Here is a 17884-nt window from a genome sequence, read left to right as displayed (position 1 = left end):
TCCAAAAAAGTTAAGCAATTTTTCAATTATACTATATATAAGTATAGAACATATTGAAAGCAGTATTAAATCAATATTAATAAATATGTAATAAATATATAGCATATTAATGAATAAAATTAATAATAATTGAATTTTTATAAAAATTTAACGTGTGGCGCCATCTCTCCGGCAAACAGGGTGAACTACACACTTTTGAAACTGCTATTTCATTAGTTACTATCTTTCACCGCCAGAGGGAGGCACATGTGACAGAAAAGTAGCGATGGCCGTCAAACAAGAAGAATTCTATAATCAAAGCCGTCGGTCAGAAAGAGTCCTATTTGAATTTATGAACAAATGATTAATTTTTAAAGCTATCGTCGTTTGATAGTTTTCAATTTTATTCAAAAAACAAAATCATTTGTAATTAAACCTTCATTCAGCAACATGTATTAAAATAAAATTCAGAATCCCGATAACATTAGTTATTTTTGAATTGTCTTTCTAAATTTAAATTAATTAACAACTTCGTAAAAATTGACAGTAATGTAAAATTGAAAATAAAGAGTTTTACCAGAAGTATGGTAAATATTATAAAAAAAATGAAACGATGAAACAATGTTTAAACTTTTTAATATTGCTATGTTCAGTATTTGTAGAAGCAAGCAAAGGTTACCGTACATTTATTATTTAAGATATAAGAGAAATAGTAGTTTTTTCGTGTTATATGGTTTAACGATCATAGGATGATTCGATGTTATTGCTATCGTCTAAAGATAACAATGTGCCCCCTCTCATCCACTTCGTCATTGGCGGAATATCTGGGTGAGGAAGTTTAAAAATAATTGTATTTAGTATATAATTTAAAGTTTAAATTAAATTACTTTTATTAATGAAAGTTAGAGATTTGTTATATATTTTTTATCTTCACCTTTAATTGTTTTTATGTTTATTGTATTGCATTTCTTAATGAATTTCTTACTATTGTAAGTAATCATTATAAATATTATTATAATGATAATTAGAATGATAATGATAGGTATGATTATAAGTATCATAATAAAGTAATATTATAACATAATATTATAACATAATATTACTTTATGTTTATTACGTTATAAACATTCAAATGGGTATTTATTTAAATAACCACCTTTGATTTGCAATATGAATGTATTGCATTTACAGTTTTGACGCATTGAACATTTATTAATTACATTGTGTTATAAATAATAAATACATATTACTAACATACTGTTATAAATAATAAACACATATTAATAACATTATGTTATGAATAATAAATACATGTTAATAACGTCGTTATAGGATATACTTATTAATAATATTCTGCTAATTATTTTAAACATTTAAAGAAAACTGTGAAAGTAAAGAATAATAAAACATAAAAGTTTCAAAGTCAAATCCCTCACAGAAGTTTTCAATAAATGGTCAAAAATGTTTAATAAAAGCTAATTGAAAATAACTTTACAGAGCCATGGGCCAGACCGTAACTCACCCCTTCGACGTATTCAAAGTACGGATGCAAATATCAAAAACCTCTTTGACCCAAACGATACGCGACTGTTTAAGAGAAATTGGAGTGCGGAGTTTTTACATTGGTTGGACTGCGAGTATGCTTCGTCAATTAACATATAGTACTGCTAGACTCGGAATGTATAATACATTGTATGATATAAGTCAGTAAGTACAATTTTTTCATAAAACTTTAAACTATCGGTAAAATTAAAGTTGAATGAAAATGCAATTTTATATAATGAATTAATACTTGGCCATTGAATTACCACGTACGAAAATTTAGCTATAACGCAATCGTTGACTCCCCAAATTATAATTGGACAACTCCAAATTGAACCCCATTCAAAATTCGAGTAAAATTGATCACATGACGCACTCGTGCGTCGCGACTCGTCAAAATACAAGGGGTTCATCATTTTTTACCTTGAATGTAAATGTAATTAATTGAAAGTCTTCGTACACACATGTTTACAGTGCCTGGCCATCGAATTACCACGTACGAAAATTTCACTTTTATGGCCATAATTATGTCATATACGGAAAATCTTAGGTCACGCAAAATTATTACTAAATACGTTGATAACGATATAGCAACCGATTTGTTACTGTCGATAATAATCAAATTGTGTGGGTGATGAGCGATTAAGGGCCGTGCGTTTACGTTAGGCTCGAGTATAGCGCTGGAGGTGAAATTTGAATGCCATAGAAAATGTCCGTCTACCAAAAGACTAGTTTACAACTCTACAACCACGTTATCCGAGTTGAAAAGAATTACAGACATTTAGGAAAATAACGAAGATATAAAGCATATGATCAATGTATACAGAGCACGCCGCTGTGACCAAAGCAGAGGAAATATAGAATATTAACATGTGTTAATAATGTTATGTACAGTAGTAGTAGCTAATAAATTACAATTTGAGGTTTTTTAATTTTACAAAGAAAAATGCTGAAAATTTATGGTGGTTATTCGATGGCCAGGGACTATAGATTGAGAAGTTAAATTGTTTAATAATATTTTTTATAAATCCTCTGAATTTCCTGTAGATAAAATTCTTTGTGGGTGAAACAAAATGTTATTTCTTTCTTTAGTTAAATATTTAATCTTTGTAAAGGAAATATTGATTTCGTTTCAAAAAATGTACCTAAAAAAATATACATACCTAAATGTACCGAAATGTTTCAATATTTCGAAGCTAATAAGAATAATAATACATACTACTACAAAAAATATACCCAACTTTAAATAGTTAGTAATGTGATAAATAATTAAACGGTTATATGATACAGGGTATATTTTGGACGTTTAAATTATCCTACAATGGTAGGTATCGGGATGTTTTCCGGTATTGTAGGTTCATTTGTCGGAACACCAACCGATTTGGTTCTAGTTCGTATGATAGCCGATGTACATTTACCACCAGGTAAGAGAAAATCGTATAATTCCTTATTTATTCTCTCGATAATAAATACGATAATATTAACTATTTATCGATTCTACTATTTCATATATTGTAAAACTTTGGAAAATCCTCTGAATTCAAGGTCAACTTTTTAGAGAAACGAAGGAATTACAGAAACGCAGTTGTCGGGTTAATAGATATTGGGAAAACAGAAGGTATACGTGGATTATGGAGAGGAGCTGTACCAACAATGGCCAGAGCAGCAATCGTAAATGGGGCACAGCTGGGTACATACAGCAAAGCAAAATTAATGTTAAAGGATACAGGTACATATTTATGTATGCATACAGTCCCTGGCCATCAAATAACCACCATTTTTTCCGTAGAAAGTCTCAAATTGTAATTTATTAGCTGCTACTACTGTACATAACATTATTAACACATGTTAATATCTTGTATTTCCTTTGCCTTGGTCACAGCGGCATGCTCTGTATACATTGATCATATGCTTTATATCTTCGTTATTTTCCCAAGTATCTGTAATTCTTTTCAACTCGGATAACGTGGTTGGAGAGTTCTAAACTAGTCTTTTGGTAGGCGGACATTTTCTATGGCATTCAAATTTCACCTCCAGCGCTATACTCGAGCCTAACGTAAACGCACGGCCCTTAATCGCTCATCACCCACACAATTTGATTATTATCGACAGTAACAAATCGGTTGCTATATCGTTATCAACGTATTTAGTAATAATTTTGCGTGACCTAAGATTTTCCGTATATGACATAATTATGGCCATAAGAGTGAAATTTTCGTGCGTGGTAATTCGATGGACGGCGACTGTAACGTATACATATAAAAATGATTCATTTGTTAACAAAAGGTTTATAATAAAATGTCAAATGATCGGGTACAAAAAGTTTAAATAAAAATATTTTATCAAATAGTTGAACGTTATTGATTAATATTTATAGGCCATTTTGAAGAAGGTGTGTTGTTACAATTCCTTGCGGCCATGATATCTGGGTTTGTGATGTGTTCGACTTCACTTCCGATGGACGTAGCTAAAACTAGGTAAACATGATTTAATTTATTTAATTTATTTTTCCCTCGATAATTCATATTTTCTTTAAACTAAATTTAAATTACTCCATAATAAGCTAATTACTAGTTTTCTATAAAAAATATTTGTATTGACAGTCTGTTCAATTCTGTAATTAAATCACAGAAATTATAGAGATTGTAAACAATACTATAACCAAAATTTAATTATCAGTTTTTAAATCGACATACAAGTTTATAACATTCAAGTTTATACTTTAATTTAATCAATGTACTTCTAAAAGATAATTACTAATATCATTTCGAAATTGATTTAATATTAATTTCAATCTCTATGACTTCATAATATAAATTTATATTTTCGACATTTTAATAAATGAGCCATTATCTGCATCGGTTTGATGACGAGAAGCTACTTGAATTTTTGAAGCTGACTTTGTCCAATGAACAGCATTAATTAACGTTATTAATTAATAAACACTTTTATCTTCTTCATACGAAATTAATATTTCCTTTCTGATTTTGTAAATAGAATACAAAATTGGACACAGCCAACGAAACCGCCGGGAATTGTGGGAATGTTGGTTACCATAGCACGAACTGAAGGCATAACTGCGTTATGGCGAGGATTTTTACCTTACTATTGTAGAGCAGCACCAAACGCGACAGTAACAATGATTTGTTTCGATCAATTACATCGTCTTTACCTTGAATTATTTGTACCTCCTAGTGAATAAAGTCTTATATAGTTTAAAGATGTTTGTTTTTGCATTGTACATTATTATTATTCGTGAGACTTTTTTTAAATTAATTGATATTTTGATTGATACGCGTCAATTTGACGCACGAACGAATATATTTAAAGAAAAACAACTAGAAAGCAATATAATTGAACACTACAAGTAAGAAATGAAAATAGGAGATGTATTTATAGAAAGTTTTTATTATTCGATAATATTTTAGTGCACTACTTCAATATTCTACACTCATATTTTTACTTCCCTCTACCCTGCGAACTGCGATTTGTACTGCGACCCCGGGTCCGAACCCGGCATACCGGCTGAGCCGGCCGCGTGCGACCCGGACTAGCGAAGTCCGTCGTTTATAAGGTATTGTCGGTGCATTCATATTTATTATTGTTGTAATTTTCGCCTGGGTAAAACTAATTTACTAAAAATTTTATTTACATTACGATCGCGTGAAATTAACGCACATCCGTAGAGATAGGTATACCACATAGCAAATTTCAATATTTCAAAGCTTCTGAAGAAAATAGACTTCAATACTTACCTCGTTCAACGGATAAAAGTCCGTACAAGATAAAATAAAAATGCGAACGGTTTTTGTAATTTTCCTAAAAAAATTCGAAATGCGCCAAAATCAAATGCGTCCCTTAAACCTAATGTTAAAGTTATAATTCCGATAAATTCATAAATATAATAAACTTAGTATTAAACAAAATATGTGAACATCTGACTTAATTAAACAAGAATAAATAAGTTAGTATAAAGAATGACAAGTTTCAATAAAAATTATAATGGTTTTAATAAAAGCTACATTAAGTCAGATTACAAAATCACAACTAGTAATTCACATATTAGGCAGACATTCATCAACAGCCAAATTCTTATAATCAAGAATTTGTCGCTCAAAGAAATCAATAAGCGTTGGTAAATTCGTCTCAAATTTTCCTTTTGATTTCAAAGTAAGTGCTTCGTTCAGTTTTATCAAATTAGTACAAGCCATGGTTAATGTGTCCACCATTGAGGGACTGGCAGCTATCATGAGTCCGAAATGTCGAATTTCGTTGTCGTGCAAGATTATGCTGGATCCTAGCTTTTTCTTTGAATCGAAGGTTATCTAAAAAAAAGAATAGTCTTAGTAAATTTGATAGGAGATTAATTTTGTATAATTTAAGATTTTTATATTAACACAAAACTGATTGTAAAATTTGAGGTATTTTTAGAAAAACTGGCAGAAAATTAGTTTTGTACAATACAAGATTTCTGTATTTTTGTACTAACACAAGATTGATTGTATTTGAGGCATTTTGAGTGAGATTGATAGTTAATTAATTTTGCCGGACGTTAACAAAAGATTGATCATAAAATTTGAGTGAAAATAGAAATAAAAATGTATGTTTAATCCCTTGTTGTGACTACTTTCAATTTTATAAAATATGTTTCACAAATTTGTTCAAACAGAAATTATATAATTTCGCAGATTTGTAATATTTTAAAAAGGTACAAGTCCCGTATCAAATTATTTTATATAACATATTTATAACAGTGCAATAAAGTGTTAATAAAAATTCAATTTCAGGATATTAAATTTTAATCTTTTTAATCTTGTATCAATTTAAAACTTAAAATTTAACGAAAATGGCTACGATAGTTTTTCATTAATATTAAGAATCTTCTACTAGTGTCATAAGGAACAAAATGGTTGAACATACACCACATCTTTCGAATAAATCCTTGAGTTGAGGCCATCGGTAAACTGAAAACCGTGTATGATACATTTGACCGATTATTATGGCGCATCTTTCTTGTGTTTCGTTCCATTTTGGTGTTCTGTGAGATACGAAAATGGCCGAATTCTTGCGCTGGGAGTCTGGGATTACAGGAACATCCGCCAGGAACTGATTCTTTTCTGCACTGTTTAAACATTTATGTTTGTATTATCAAACTATTCAGAATTAAAGATAAATTACTTTGCATTATTTAAGTCTTAAAAGTAACTTATAATAATCAAAATAACAGAGACTTAAAAATTGTAAAACATTAAAAGAGTTCAAAACGATTTTACATGAAAGTAAAGAAAGCATCTTAAAATTGTTAAAATATCAATAAATAAAAACAATAGAAAATATTTAAAAATAACTGGTAAGTACATAACAATAACAATTAATAATGATTGTTATTAATATATAATTTTTATAATTGAATAAATGATTCTTAATAATATATTGTCAAAATTGATCTTCTGTTCTAAAACTTTCAGAATTTAAAAATTTCAGAGCTATAGTCTTGTTAATTTAAACTATATTAACAAGACTTCCATACAAAAATTTACAGATAAATTTTTGATAAATTTTTAGAGATAAAATTAATATTATTATCTTACAGCTACAAACAGAGAAACAAATCTTTACATGTATGTTCCTCCAATAACAAATTTCAGCCAATCAATATAACTTTCCACAAAGGAATAAAAGGGCCGCACGTTCTGCAGCAACACCGTCAATTTTTCGTCGTATTGATCCGTATAACAATAGCAATCGACGGTTAAATAACCAACGTAACCGTCATTTTGAATCCCCATAGCGAATTTATTAACGGTGCTCTTCAGTTCGTTCATGTCCAACGAGCTCTGTGGTATCATGTACAGGAAGGTCGAAATCACTTCTGACTCTGTTGACAGAGAGTTAAATTAGTATAGTTAACAATTAGAGAGTTAAACAACAGTATAGTTAACAATCAGAGAGTTAGACAACAGTATAGTTAACAATCAGAGAATTAAATAATAGTATAGTTAACAATCAGAGAGTTAAATAATAGTATAGTTAACAATCAGAGAGTTAAACAACAGTATAGTTAACAATCAGAGAGTTAGACAATAGTATAGTTAACAATCAGAGAGTTAAACAACAGTATAGTTAACAATCAGAGAGTTAAACAACAATATAGTTAGCAATCAGAGTTAAACAACAGTATAGTTAACAATCAGAGAGTTAAACAACAATATAGTTAGCAATCAGAGTTAAACATAGACACTTACATAGCTACTTACATAAAATAGTTACCTATCATTATGAAACAAATCTCTGATTATCAAAGGCCGTTCTCAGAATATGCTTATTAGAGACCTCAACTAACACTACATACATCTTCCATCAAACATAAACCAAGTAAATTATAAATTAATACTTGTACAGACTCCACAAAATCTCTCTACCCAAATTAAGCTTATCAGCAGTCCCAATCCACTTCGGTTGCATCCCCGACCACTTTCCCGCCAAAAACAGCGACACCGAAATAGTCTTCGAGTTCTTCTCCATAGGAATAGCCTGCAGCAAGCACCCATACTTCTGAATGTGCACAAAGAACTCCTTCCATGACGCATACAACTTGGACAACCGCGTCACGCTCGAAACGACCCTGGGCAAATGTTGCATCAACTGCTCCAGGAACGCTTCCCTCAAACTAGGATACTGCTTCCACGCCTGTCCATGTTTCTCCCTCTCCCTCCTCAGCAGCGGCATAAACGGAACGCTTATGTGATTAATAAGAAAGATGCCGAAGTGTCTGTTCAGTATTCCGTAATTGAGCTTGATGAGCCACACGCAGACCTCCGTATGAAGAACAATGAAGTTTGCCAGAGTAGTACAGAGAGTTTTGTAGTCCTTAATGTTCCTGGCGTGTATGGGCTGCAGCAGACCCAGGTTCTCGATGATGGACGTCATGGTGGACGCGTTCAGCATCGTACGCTGGAGTTCCATGTCTGGACTCAGCAGAGGAATGTTCAGACTACCTGCCAGACGCATGTCGCACTCATCGACGAACCACGGCAAGAAAAATGCCGCCTTCCCGGCGATTTTCTTTCTTATTTCTTGTAAAGAGTCCTCAGAGCAATGCAGGATTCGCGACAAGTTCATAGATCGGTTTTTGAAGGTGTCGATCTGCGACAGAGCGATGAAGGTGATGCGTTTGGAGTCCGCTGGGTTTATCGACTCGATCAAGTCGCTGTACATCATCAGCAGGTCCTCCGTCGGTTTCAAGGGGAGAACGTAGATTATTTCCGTGTTGGGGTTGCGGACCATGCAGATCCTCATGCTCGACACGTTCTGCATCAGCCGGAACGTCTTCGGGTCGAAGGTTTGACGGACGTCGTACGGATGACCGATGGAGGGCAGGTGGATCATCACGTGGGGATATTTCACTATGTTGTTGAACTCCTTGCTGAGTTTTAGGGACAACTCGCGGGTGGTTTGCAGGGAGATCAGCATTCGCTGCAGGTAACGCTGGTGGAGGTCTCGACGTTGCTTTAGGGCCAGCCAGGAGAACCAGATGTAGCTCGCGGCGATGTAGAGACGGTTTGATTCTCGTTTTCTTTTTCGTAGCTGAAAAAATTAATATATTAGAGATATTTTGATTTTTAATTATTTTTGTGGATGTAGTTTATGAAGTGGTTGGATATTTGTCAAGATATTGTTAAAGTGTAAGTCCATTTACAGTATACTTTAGTTAAATTTTCCTACAAGAAATATAATCAATAACATATTGATAATTTAGTAGAAACTAGACTTGACTAATATTGTCAACTCACTAATATTTTAATTTTCGTAAAATGAGAACCCAAATCAGAACTTACACTTTCAAAATGAATGGTCCAAATATTAAGTGAAGTATGAATCACTTAAACCATACTCAAAATGCAATATAAAAATTTAAAAAAGAACTCGTAACAACAAATCCATCCATATTTAGAGATATTAACCAAGTAACCGCGCCATAGAGCCTGTATCATGGTCGCAGCGATATGTTGTCCTTCGATCGTGCAAAATTGCGCTCTCCACGTTGTCAAGCATCGAATTTCCTTTTTATTTCCTACCAGTCTGATTAAATCTCGCTTCTCCAATAAGAAGTTCGCCCCATTTTCCTCGATAGTGGACAGAAAATTGAAAGTGGCACGCGGTTTCAGATGTAAGACAGGTATCGCACGTTTTCTGACGATTCGTTCTATTTGAGGTCGGAGAACTAAATGCCATCTGGATCCGTATTGATTGCCGTGGACGTCCAAGATCCTCGACCAAATGTCGCAGTGTCTGAAATATCCGTCGATGCACTTCAAATTGGGAAGTTTAGATAATTCGTAGTCTATGGAGAACAAATGCGGTGGCTCTTTTTGATGGAGGACTTCCATGAAGGCTTTCGGTTGCAGAGACAGTTTGACGCTTGTGCGGACGTGCTTTTCGTCGACGGACTCGGCGGTGATTTCGTTTCCGCTTTCGCTGGAAAATATAGGATATTTGTGTTGATGTAGACTTCAGTTGGAAGGACTCACCACATTTTGCCATCTAGATTTGCGTCATTATTATTACTCATGTTTCGGATGAAGTTGAATGGCTTTGAGAGGGGCATATGCTGGTGGTATATTTTTTTTGTAGGTCGACGTGTAAAGGACATATGAAGGTCATTAATGTTTTTTTAAATGGAATCATATATTTTTTATTGCATCAGTTACTCCTTCATATTCTTTACAAAAAAGTATTAATCTATTTATGTGAGAAAATCATTAGTTTAGGAGATATTTTAATTTTAATGTCTATTTACAGAAAAGGTTCAATGTGGCGACCATTTGCATCAGAACACTTTCTGAATCGAGAAATTAATGACTTACTAACATTCCGCAGTGTATAATCTTTCTGCATGTGTAGCACTTTTCCCAGCTTCAAAATAAACTGATAACATGTCTATCTTTTCTTCTTTAGAATACTTCATTATGAAGTGATAACTCACCGTATCGTCGTATTCGCCGTACTAGAGACGTAACAGAGACTTTTCACTGTTACTGCGTAACAAAAAAATACAAAAGCTCACAATTCGTTTGGTGACACGTGACCTCTCAAAGTATGTAGAAAAACATTTGCTGTTCAGTTAGGGCAATTCATAATATTGACCAGAAAGTCACGATTTCCTAACAAGTTAGAATTAAAATATCTCCTAAACTAATGATTTTTTCACATAAATAGATTAATACTTTTTTGTAAAGAATATGAAGGAGTAACTGATGCAATAAAAAATATGTGATTCCATTTAAAAAAGCATTAATGACCTTCATATGTCCTTTACACGTCCACCTACAAAAAAATATACTACCAGCATATGCCCCTCCCAAAGCCATTCAACTTCATCCGAAACATTGTTTGCTATGAGTAATAATAATGACACAAATTTAAATGGCAAAATGTGGGCCACCCTGTATAAATGTTTAATATAAAAATTTTGGTAAAATTACCTACAAGTCGACTCGTTTTCTGGGCAACGAGAACATTTTCGTCCTGAGATAAATCATTTCGTGTCTAAACTTCAAATCAGATTCATCAAACAAAGTTCGTATGGATCCCCTCGGCTCTGTATCATGCTGATTCGCTTTAGATATATTTTCCAAAGTATAGCAACATGACAGTTCGTCCTTAGCCTGATTTAATGCGTCGCAACATATTTCGTAGCTTCTGTCTATTTCCTTCGTGGACAGGTAAGACGGTGGTTGCATGCGATCCCTCGTTGCAGTTAACAAATCGATTTTTAAACGTAGGAGACACTCCTCGCATGCTTGTTCTATGTTCATCAACTCCCTTAATGTGTACTGATAGAAAGCTCGTGTTAATCCTAGTATGCCGCAGTCCTTTGCCTTAGCTTTTGAACTATTCATAAATTAGGAATATTATTATTAATAGTTGGACTGTGAATATTAAAAAAATTAATATATATAACATGTGTATATTTTATATTTATTAACATGTGAGTATATTGATATTAATGCACAATATTATTATATTATTATTATTAATATATATATTTGTAACTTTGGAATTTTGGAACTTTGGAATTTTAGAACTTTGAAATTTTGGAAATTTGGAAATTTGGATTCTTGGAATTTTGGAATCTTGGAAATTTGGAATTTTTGAGTTTTAGAGTTTTGGAAATTTGGAAATTTGGATTCTTAGAATTTTGGAATTTTAGAAATTTGGAATTTTGGAAATTTGGAATTTTGGAATTTTGGAATTTTGGAAATTTGGAATTTTGCAAATTTGGAATTTTGCAAATTTGGAATTTTGCAAATTTGGAAATTTGGAAATTTGGAAATTTGGAAATTTGGAATTTTGCAAATTTGGAATTTTGGAAATTTGGAAATTTGGAAATTTGGAAATTTGGAATTTTGGAAATTTGGAATTTTGGAATTTTGGAATTTTGGAATTTTGGAATTTTGGAATTTTGGAATTTTGGAATTTAGAAATTTTTGAATTTTAGAACTTTGGAATATATAAATATATATACTCTATGTATATAACATATTAATATTGTGTATTAATATTAATATGCTAACATGTTAAAATACAGTGGATATTAATACTACACAATATTAATATTAACAAATATCAATTTATACTGTAACTTCTTATCAATTATATCATATCTACAAAAAAAGACTAAAATAAACTGGTACAAAGGCCTCTTATTTAAACATATTTCAAATTATTTAATATATCTTCACTTGAAACACTACATCACGTAAAAATCATTAACAAACCATATTTTTTTAATGTCTCTCTTCCGATCGCCAATAAATTTTTTAATCGGAGTTATTTCTTGTCGAATTCCTATGAGACTATTTTGTATCATATTTATACATTGAGAGTACACCTCGTCAGTTTGCAATAATTCGTGTTCGCAATTCATTTTAATAATTCTCAGAAACAATCTGAAACAGAAAATAATTTAATACAATAAAAATTTACTTATTTATAGTACGTACATTTCGTTACATACAAGCTCGATAAATGGCAGCTACTTAATTGAGGTATTACGTTTATTATATTTGTTATTTTTTACATTATATTTTGGTGCTTCTTTTTGGGGCTGATTTTGTAATGATACGTTAATTATGAAGTATAATTATCAGAAAAATTAGTTATTTCTTTTTTGATTACCTTAGATAGCAAAATCAAATAGTCGATTAGTTGATTACGTTTGTGCGCATTGTTCGAGAGCCGTATCGATACGTCACCTGAATGATGTGGAACTGTTTCCATGTGTTATATACAAAACTTGAATTTTACCTTTTTTATTAACTTTTAGTCGCATATTTATGCAGTAAGATCGAATGTAATTGTAAATTGGTGTTGATTTAAATAATTGGACGTTTATATTTAACAAATTACGAAGATGGCGCTCATTATGATTTATCTATATATTCGTAAAGTAATCGGTTGACATGTGAAGAGGTTATATTTCTTCGTGTCTGTAATGATATTCACGTTACTAACGAACGTGTTGTAAAAACTTTTGATAATAATTTTTACACGAGAAAAACGGAAAATCATAAGAACAATAGTATATAAGACCAAACTCCATTACTAAATAACCGTTATCTTCTTATTGAGCTTCTATGACAGTTGGTTGTCAAAGTATGTTGATATTTAATGTTTTCATAGAATTAAAGTCGTACTTTCCCTCATTAGCGTAGTATTATCGAACTTTTCGATACAATCGATCATTCAAAATTGTGATTACATATAATTTGCGAAATAAAAATATAAACCATAATGGTGTGAAATTTTAAAAGATATACTCTTAAATACACTGAAAGTATATATATAAAATATTTTTAGTGTGATTAAAAATTGAAGGTATTCAATACATTTTTTATTTACAGAAATTTAAGGGAAGGCAATGGGTACAACGCCAAGTCGATATGATGACCTATCCAAGAATATCTATTTGGAGAAGTTCTGTGGAAGAAAAAGTATTCTTCCAAATGATCCATTTTGGGATACCTTCTTATCATATAATATAAGACCACCTATTACAAGAAACGATCAAATAGAATTAGATTCTAGATTGGATACATCGTGTCAGAGATTACTTGCCAACAATTTGACCACCGGCAATTTTGGTAGTTTAATACAAGTGGCTCTTGCACGTGCTAGTAACCTCTTAGCACCAATGCAAAATCAGAAGTACGTTGTTTGAACATTGTGCATTTGAGAGACTCAGTGGAAAAGAGACACAGACGACAGTACTATAATTTCACATGAAAATGAATATTATTCTCTTTGATTTTTAGAATATAAAAATTTAATAGCCTATGTAAATGTGTCACTGTTTCATTGAAACCTTTAATTATGAACAAAAATGTAATTCTATAATAATTTACAGAATCATATCAGCTTGGCAAACATATAATGCATTGTTTGCGGTAAGATGTATATTAAAGTATTTTATTGAAACGGTTGGTGAGGAAGAAATGGTAAAACACATAGAAGCGCCACAGCTGCCAACACCAACACAATCAAATACTTCTTATAGATTGGAAGATCTATTTGAAGCATTATTAGACATCATAACAGATGTACCATTGGAGTAAGTACTCTACAGTAAATTTATGTTAATTATTTTGTGGATTTAATGTTTTCTTAAAGTTTTAATGAAAAGGATGCAGATATAACAGGTCTATAGATAATCTTAAATTCATGAATTATATATAAGATGTTTTAATTGCGCATTATTTACTAGGTATATTATATCGTATACAAATTTTATTTTAACAGTAAGTTCACATACGTCGTTCATCTAGAAGCAATAAATTGCCTACTTGTACTGCTTTCTGTGCAATTATTTTCACAAACTGCAGCTGAATACAGTTGCATCTACAGAATAGCGATGCACTCACATTCTAGTGAACATGCACCTGCTGTGGTGTGTACGTTATTGCATAATTTCGTACAGCAAGAACATGCTCCTCCAGGTTTGCTTACCCAACAACCAGGGGGAAGCATTGTTTTTAGTATAGCTGGTATGTTCAACAACATAATACTACCTTAATTATATACGAAAATATATTTTTGTATTTATATATAAATAATTTTTATATACGAACAGTTTATTTATTACAATTTTCTGTTGTAGAGCAATACAAGTTATAAGTTGTTAAATAGTTATGTTAATGTGACTTTATTATTTCATCATTTTGTTTATAAAAAGATTTTATGTTGCTCTATTCTGTTAACTTACATTTCAGTAATATGCAATAAAATATTACAGCTGGTTTATGGAATGTAATTACAATGGGTATGGGTAGTAGTTTAAAAAATGTACAAGTTGCAAGTAATGGTACGTCGGAAGAGGAAGAACGAAAACGTGATACAGAAACACCTCTTGCTAGTCAGTCATTATTATTGTTACTGGTTTTAACAAATCATTGTACTGCAACACAAAATCCTTACAGGAATGCTCTCTTCACATTTGTTGATATGCAAGGCTAGTATTTTAATTAATTTACTCATTGCAAAAAATATGCAGTTGTGCTGATTTGTAAGTGTAAATTGATTTTAAAACAAATATATATCTTTTTTATAGAAGACTATTCTCCTATGCAAACGAAAGGCGCATTTAGCTTCAATTTGAATAAATTGTATAATACAATATGTAAAATACCAAATACAGATGAAGTTACATTATTATTATACATGTTGCTACATAGGAATTCAAGTGTAAAACAAGACATCATGAGAAGGCCAGACATACAATTATTGGTAAGTATAAAACTAATGAAACACTTTGAAATTATTGTAAATATAATTTTAACAAAAGATAATGTACCACAAAATTTCGAATCGATATTATTATTCAGGTAACGCCAATACTTCAGATACTGTACCATGCGCCAAATAATACATCTCATCACATTTACATGTCTCTTATCATTCTCTTAATTTTAAGTGAAGACGAAACGTTTAATAAAAGAATACACGAAATAGTAAGTCATCTTATACACAATCTTTCCTTCATTTTTAAAAATTGTATATCAATGTACTAAATCTTTGATTTCCAGATGCTTAAGGGTGTAAGTTGGTATACGGAAAGATCAATAAGTGAAATATCGCTAGGAGGACTTTTAATTCTCGTCGTCATTAGAACAATACAATATAACATGTTTAAAATGAGGGTAAGAACATAATTCCGTACGAATAAATAATCATAAAGGCAGATAATAAGATGTTTTTTTTATATGCAACAGGATAAATATCTTCACACGAACTGCTTAGCGGCTTTAGCGAATATGTCAGCGCAGTTCACGTCTTTACACCCTTATGTCAGTCAAAGATTACTAAGTTTATTTGAAACTCTAGCAAAAAAGCATTCTAGGCTGGAATCAAAAATACGCGCACAACCTTTCGTTTCTTCCGACAGTACTACCGTTACAGTTAATGGAACCACGGCAAATACGGACCTAGTAAGATTTCGTGTCATGCTATGACATGACTGAATAAGTTATGCATAAAACTGATTATATTTCAGATTCAAGATCTAACAATACTTGAAGAAGTTTTACGAATGGTATTGGAGATTATAAATAGTTGCTTGACCCATAGACTTGCACATAATCCAAATTTAATATATACACTTTTATATAAAAAAGATATTTTTCAACCATTTAGAATGCATACAGCATTTCAGGATATTGTACAAAACATAGATTCTGTAAGTGTTTGATACAACGTATGTGTTTAAATCAGATATAAATGAATATATTTTTTTTAGGTTATAAACTTCTTTTCTTACAAATTGGAGCAAAAAGATCAATCACAATTAGGTGTTAGCCAGGTATTAAATACAATTCAACAAGGCACTAGTGAATGGCCGCATGATCGTTTACGGGTATCTATCAATTCTGCTTGATTCATAACATACTTACTTTTATATCCTTCCTGAAGAAATAATGTGTCATATTAAGTTGAATTTAAAATGAGGTTTCTACAGTCCAAGTCAAGATAAATCAATTCATGTTAATTTTTGTATTGCATTATAGAAATTTCCAGAACTAAAATTTAAGTACGTAGAAGAGGAACAACCGGAGGAATTTTTCATTCCATATGTGTGGAGCGTCGTATGTCAAAGCGCATTATTACATTGGAGTGCAGAGAATATAAAATTATTTTCACCTCATAATAGTGAACAGACAACAATCATCGTTTGCTGATACTGAGACAACTGCTGTTTGCAGTAAATATACGGATAGAAAACAAGTAAGATAATGTTCAATATGGTATTTCTTATAATGTAACACTTGTTTGATACAGAAAAGAAATAATATTATTTGCTGCAAGGAGAATAGAGACTAATTTTAACAAATACTTTTCTTTCATGTTTGAAATCAATTCAACAGTACTTATTCTTTACTCTTTTCAGTCTTTCACTTGATTCCATTAACATTTTATTTTCCGAGCTTGACTAGCTACTTTAATAAATTAATCGAAATAACGCTAGAAAAACTGCTGGAATGTTTTAATGTCTTTTTAATACATAAGCCTAATTAACAAGGATTGTGAATTATGGGTAATACCAATTAATGTATTCATTGTACAGTAACAAGATTAAATTTAATATCATTATAGGGTTCTGTATCGCTAAGACTGCAGTCACTCAATTATTCTTTTATGAAAGTTGCATTGTCATTCAACTATTTCCTATTATTTTGGTAAATGAAAATATTAAAATATTCAACTGGAGAATAATATAAATCACAGCATGCATACAAGTGAAATTTAAATGCAAAACATTTTCGGAGTTCTGGGTAAAATTTAAATATAAATGCTTTCAAATTTCCGGTTGAATATTTAAATTAAAACGTCATCAATTTGAATAACATTTTTTTTTAAAGTTTCTCATCTGAAAATATACGTAAAAACAATTTAAAATATGCGTTTTCAAAATAAACGATGAAAGCTTATTTATTGTAGTTTCTATTATTAAAACTTTGTAAAAAAAATACAATTAAGTATCGTTCCAAATATTATATTAAAAATTATTTTTAAAAAGTATTATAGAAGTAAACAATACCAGATAATTGAAATGTTACTACAATTTATTATTTATAATTGAAAGAAACGTTTGTTTACGTTTTATATGTATCGTATTTAATTGTAAATATATGATATGTATTAAGCACACGAGACAATGTTAATTGATAATTTAATAAAAATTTTAAAAATTCGTAACATAATAGCATTAATAGATGCTATTGAAAATAATTTTACTTTTTAAAAATATATCAATTATATTAAAATAAATATATCCTGACCTTTATGACTATCTCATTTATTCTATTAA

At 31.0% G+C, this 17884-nt stretch overlaps 3 protein-coding genes across 13 annotated transcripts in view; 2 read left to right on the top strand and 1 right to left on the bottom strand.

Moving 5' to 3' along the window:
- The first annotated feature begins 409 nt into the window (after window positions 1-409).
- LOC100877448 (mitochondrial 2-oxoglutarate/malate carrier protein) lies at window positions 410-4741 on the top strand. The gene is made up of 7 exons (XM_003706069.2): window positions 410-566; window positions 633-807; window positions 1477-1686; window positions 2812-2945; window positions 3080-3250; window positions 3899-3998; window positions 4519-4741. Exons 2-7 carry the CDS (start codon window positions 737-739, stop codon window positions 4721-4723), a joined length of 891 nt encoding a protein of 296 aa, XP_003706117.2. The 5' UTR covers window positions 410-566; window positions 633-736; the 3' UTR covers window positions 4724-4741.
- A 771-nt stretch (window positions 4742-5512) lies between these two features.
- On the bottom strand, window positions 5513-12955 carry LOC100877556 (IQ motif-containing protein H). 6 transcript variants are annotated; one of them, XM_076534700.1, is made up of 8 exons: window positions 12832-12955; window positions 12303-12473; window positions 11011-11415; window positions 9486-9999; window positions 7944-9108; window positions 7141-7399; window positions 6442-6643; window positions 5513-5846 (listed from the first exon to the last, which is right to left on the bottom strand). In XM_076534700.1, exons 2-8 carry the CDS (start codon window positions 12449-12451, stop codon window positions 5577-5579), a joined length of 2964 nt encoding a protein of 987 aa, XP_076390815.1. In that variant the 5' UTR covers window positions 12452-12473; window positions 12832-12955; the 3' UTR covers window positions 5513-5576. The 6 variants fall into 6 exon arrangements, with proteins under 6 accessions (XP_076390815.1, XP_076390814.1, XP_076390816.1 ...); XM_076534699.1 differs by having other exon boundaries at window positions 12703-12839; XM_076534701.1 differs by lacking the exon at window positions 12832-12955 and adding an exon at window positions 12528-12643.
- Window positions 12754-17884, top strand: part of LOC100877029 (dymeclin) — a 5549-nt gene continuing 418 nt past the window's right edge. The window contains exons 1-13 of one of the 6 annotated variants that reach the window (XM_012291905.2): window positions 13041-13179; window positions 13428-13731; window positions 13931-14134; window positions 14323-14567; window positions 14816-15031; window positions 15131-15306; window positions 15405-15530; window positions 15606-15719; window positions 15792-16007; window positions 16073-16255; window positions 16316-16432; window positions 16584-16800; window positions 16964-17860. In XM_012291905.2, coding sequence (XP_012147295.1) covers window positions 13445-13731; window positions 13931-14134; window positions 14323-14567; window positions 14816-15031; window positions 15131-15306; window positions 15405-15530; window positions 15606-15719; window positions 15792-16007; window positions 16073-16255; window positions 16316-16432; window positions 16584-16754 — 2055 coding nt within the window. In that variant the 5' untranslated portion in view covers window positions 13041-13179; window positions 13428-13444 and the 3' untranslated portion in view covers window positions 16755-16800; window positions 16964-17860. Of the gene's footprint in view, window positions 12878-13040; window positions 13180-13341; window positions 13361-13427; window positions 13732-13930; window positions 14135-14322; window positions 14568-14815; window positions 15032-15130; window positions 15307-15404; window positions 15531-15605; window positions 15720-15791; window positions 16008-16072; window positions 16256-16315; window positions 16433-16583; window positions 17861-17884 lie in introns of those variants that run through there. The other 5 variants (XM_076534707.1, XM_076534705.1, XM_003706066.3 and 2 more) reach the window with 5 other exon arrangements.

Source organism: Megachile rotundata, chromosome 8, assembly GCF_050947335.1.
Source record: "Megachile rotundata isolate GNS110a chromosome 8, iyMegRotu1, whole genome shotgun sequence".
NCBI lineage: Eukaryota > Metazoa > Arthropoda > Insecta > Hymenoptera > Megachilidae > Megachile > Megachile rotundata.
This window is presented reverse-complemented; position numbering and strand designations above follow the sequence as displayed.

Coding starts and splice junctions, on each gene's coding strand:
- LOC100877448 (XM_003706069.2), top strand. CDS start 737: ATGTTATTGCTATCGTCTAAAGATAACAATGTGCCCCCTCTCATCCAC. Junction 808..1,476: donor GTCATTGGCGGAATATCTGG/GTGAGGAAGTTT, acceptor ATAACTTTACAG/AGCCATGGGCCAGACCGTAA. Junction 3,999..4,518: donor ATGGACGTAGCTAAAACTAG/GTAAACATGATT, acceptor TTTTGTAAATAG/AATACAAAATTGGACACAGC.
- LOC100877556 (XM_076534700.1), bottom strand. CDS start 12,451: ATGAATTGCGAACACGAATTATTGCAAACTGACGAGGTGTACTCTCAA. Junction 9,109..9,485: donor CTCTATGGCGCGGTTACTTG/GTTAATATCTCT, acceptor TAATTTTTTCAG/CTACGAAAAAGAAAACGAGA. Junction 6,644..7,140: donor GTTATTGGAGGAACATACAT/GTAAAGATTTGT, acceptor ATGTTTAAACAG/TGCAGAAAAGAATCAGTTCC.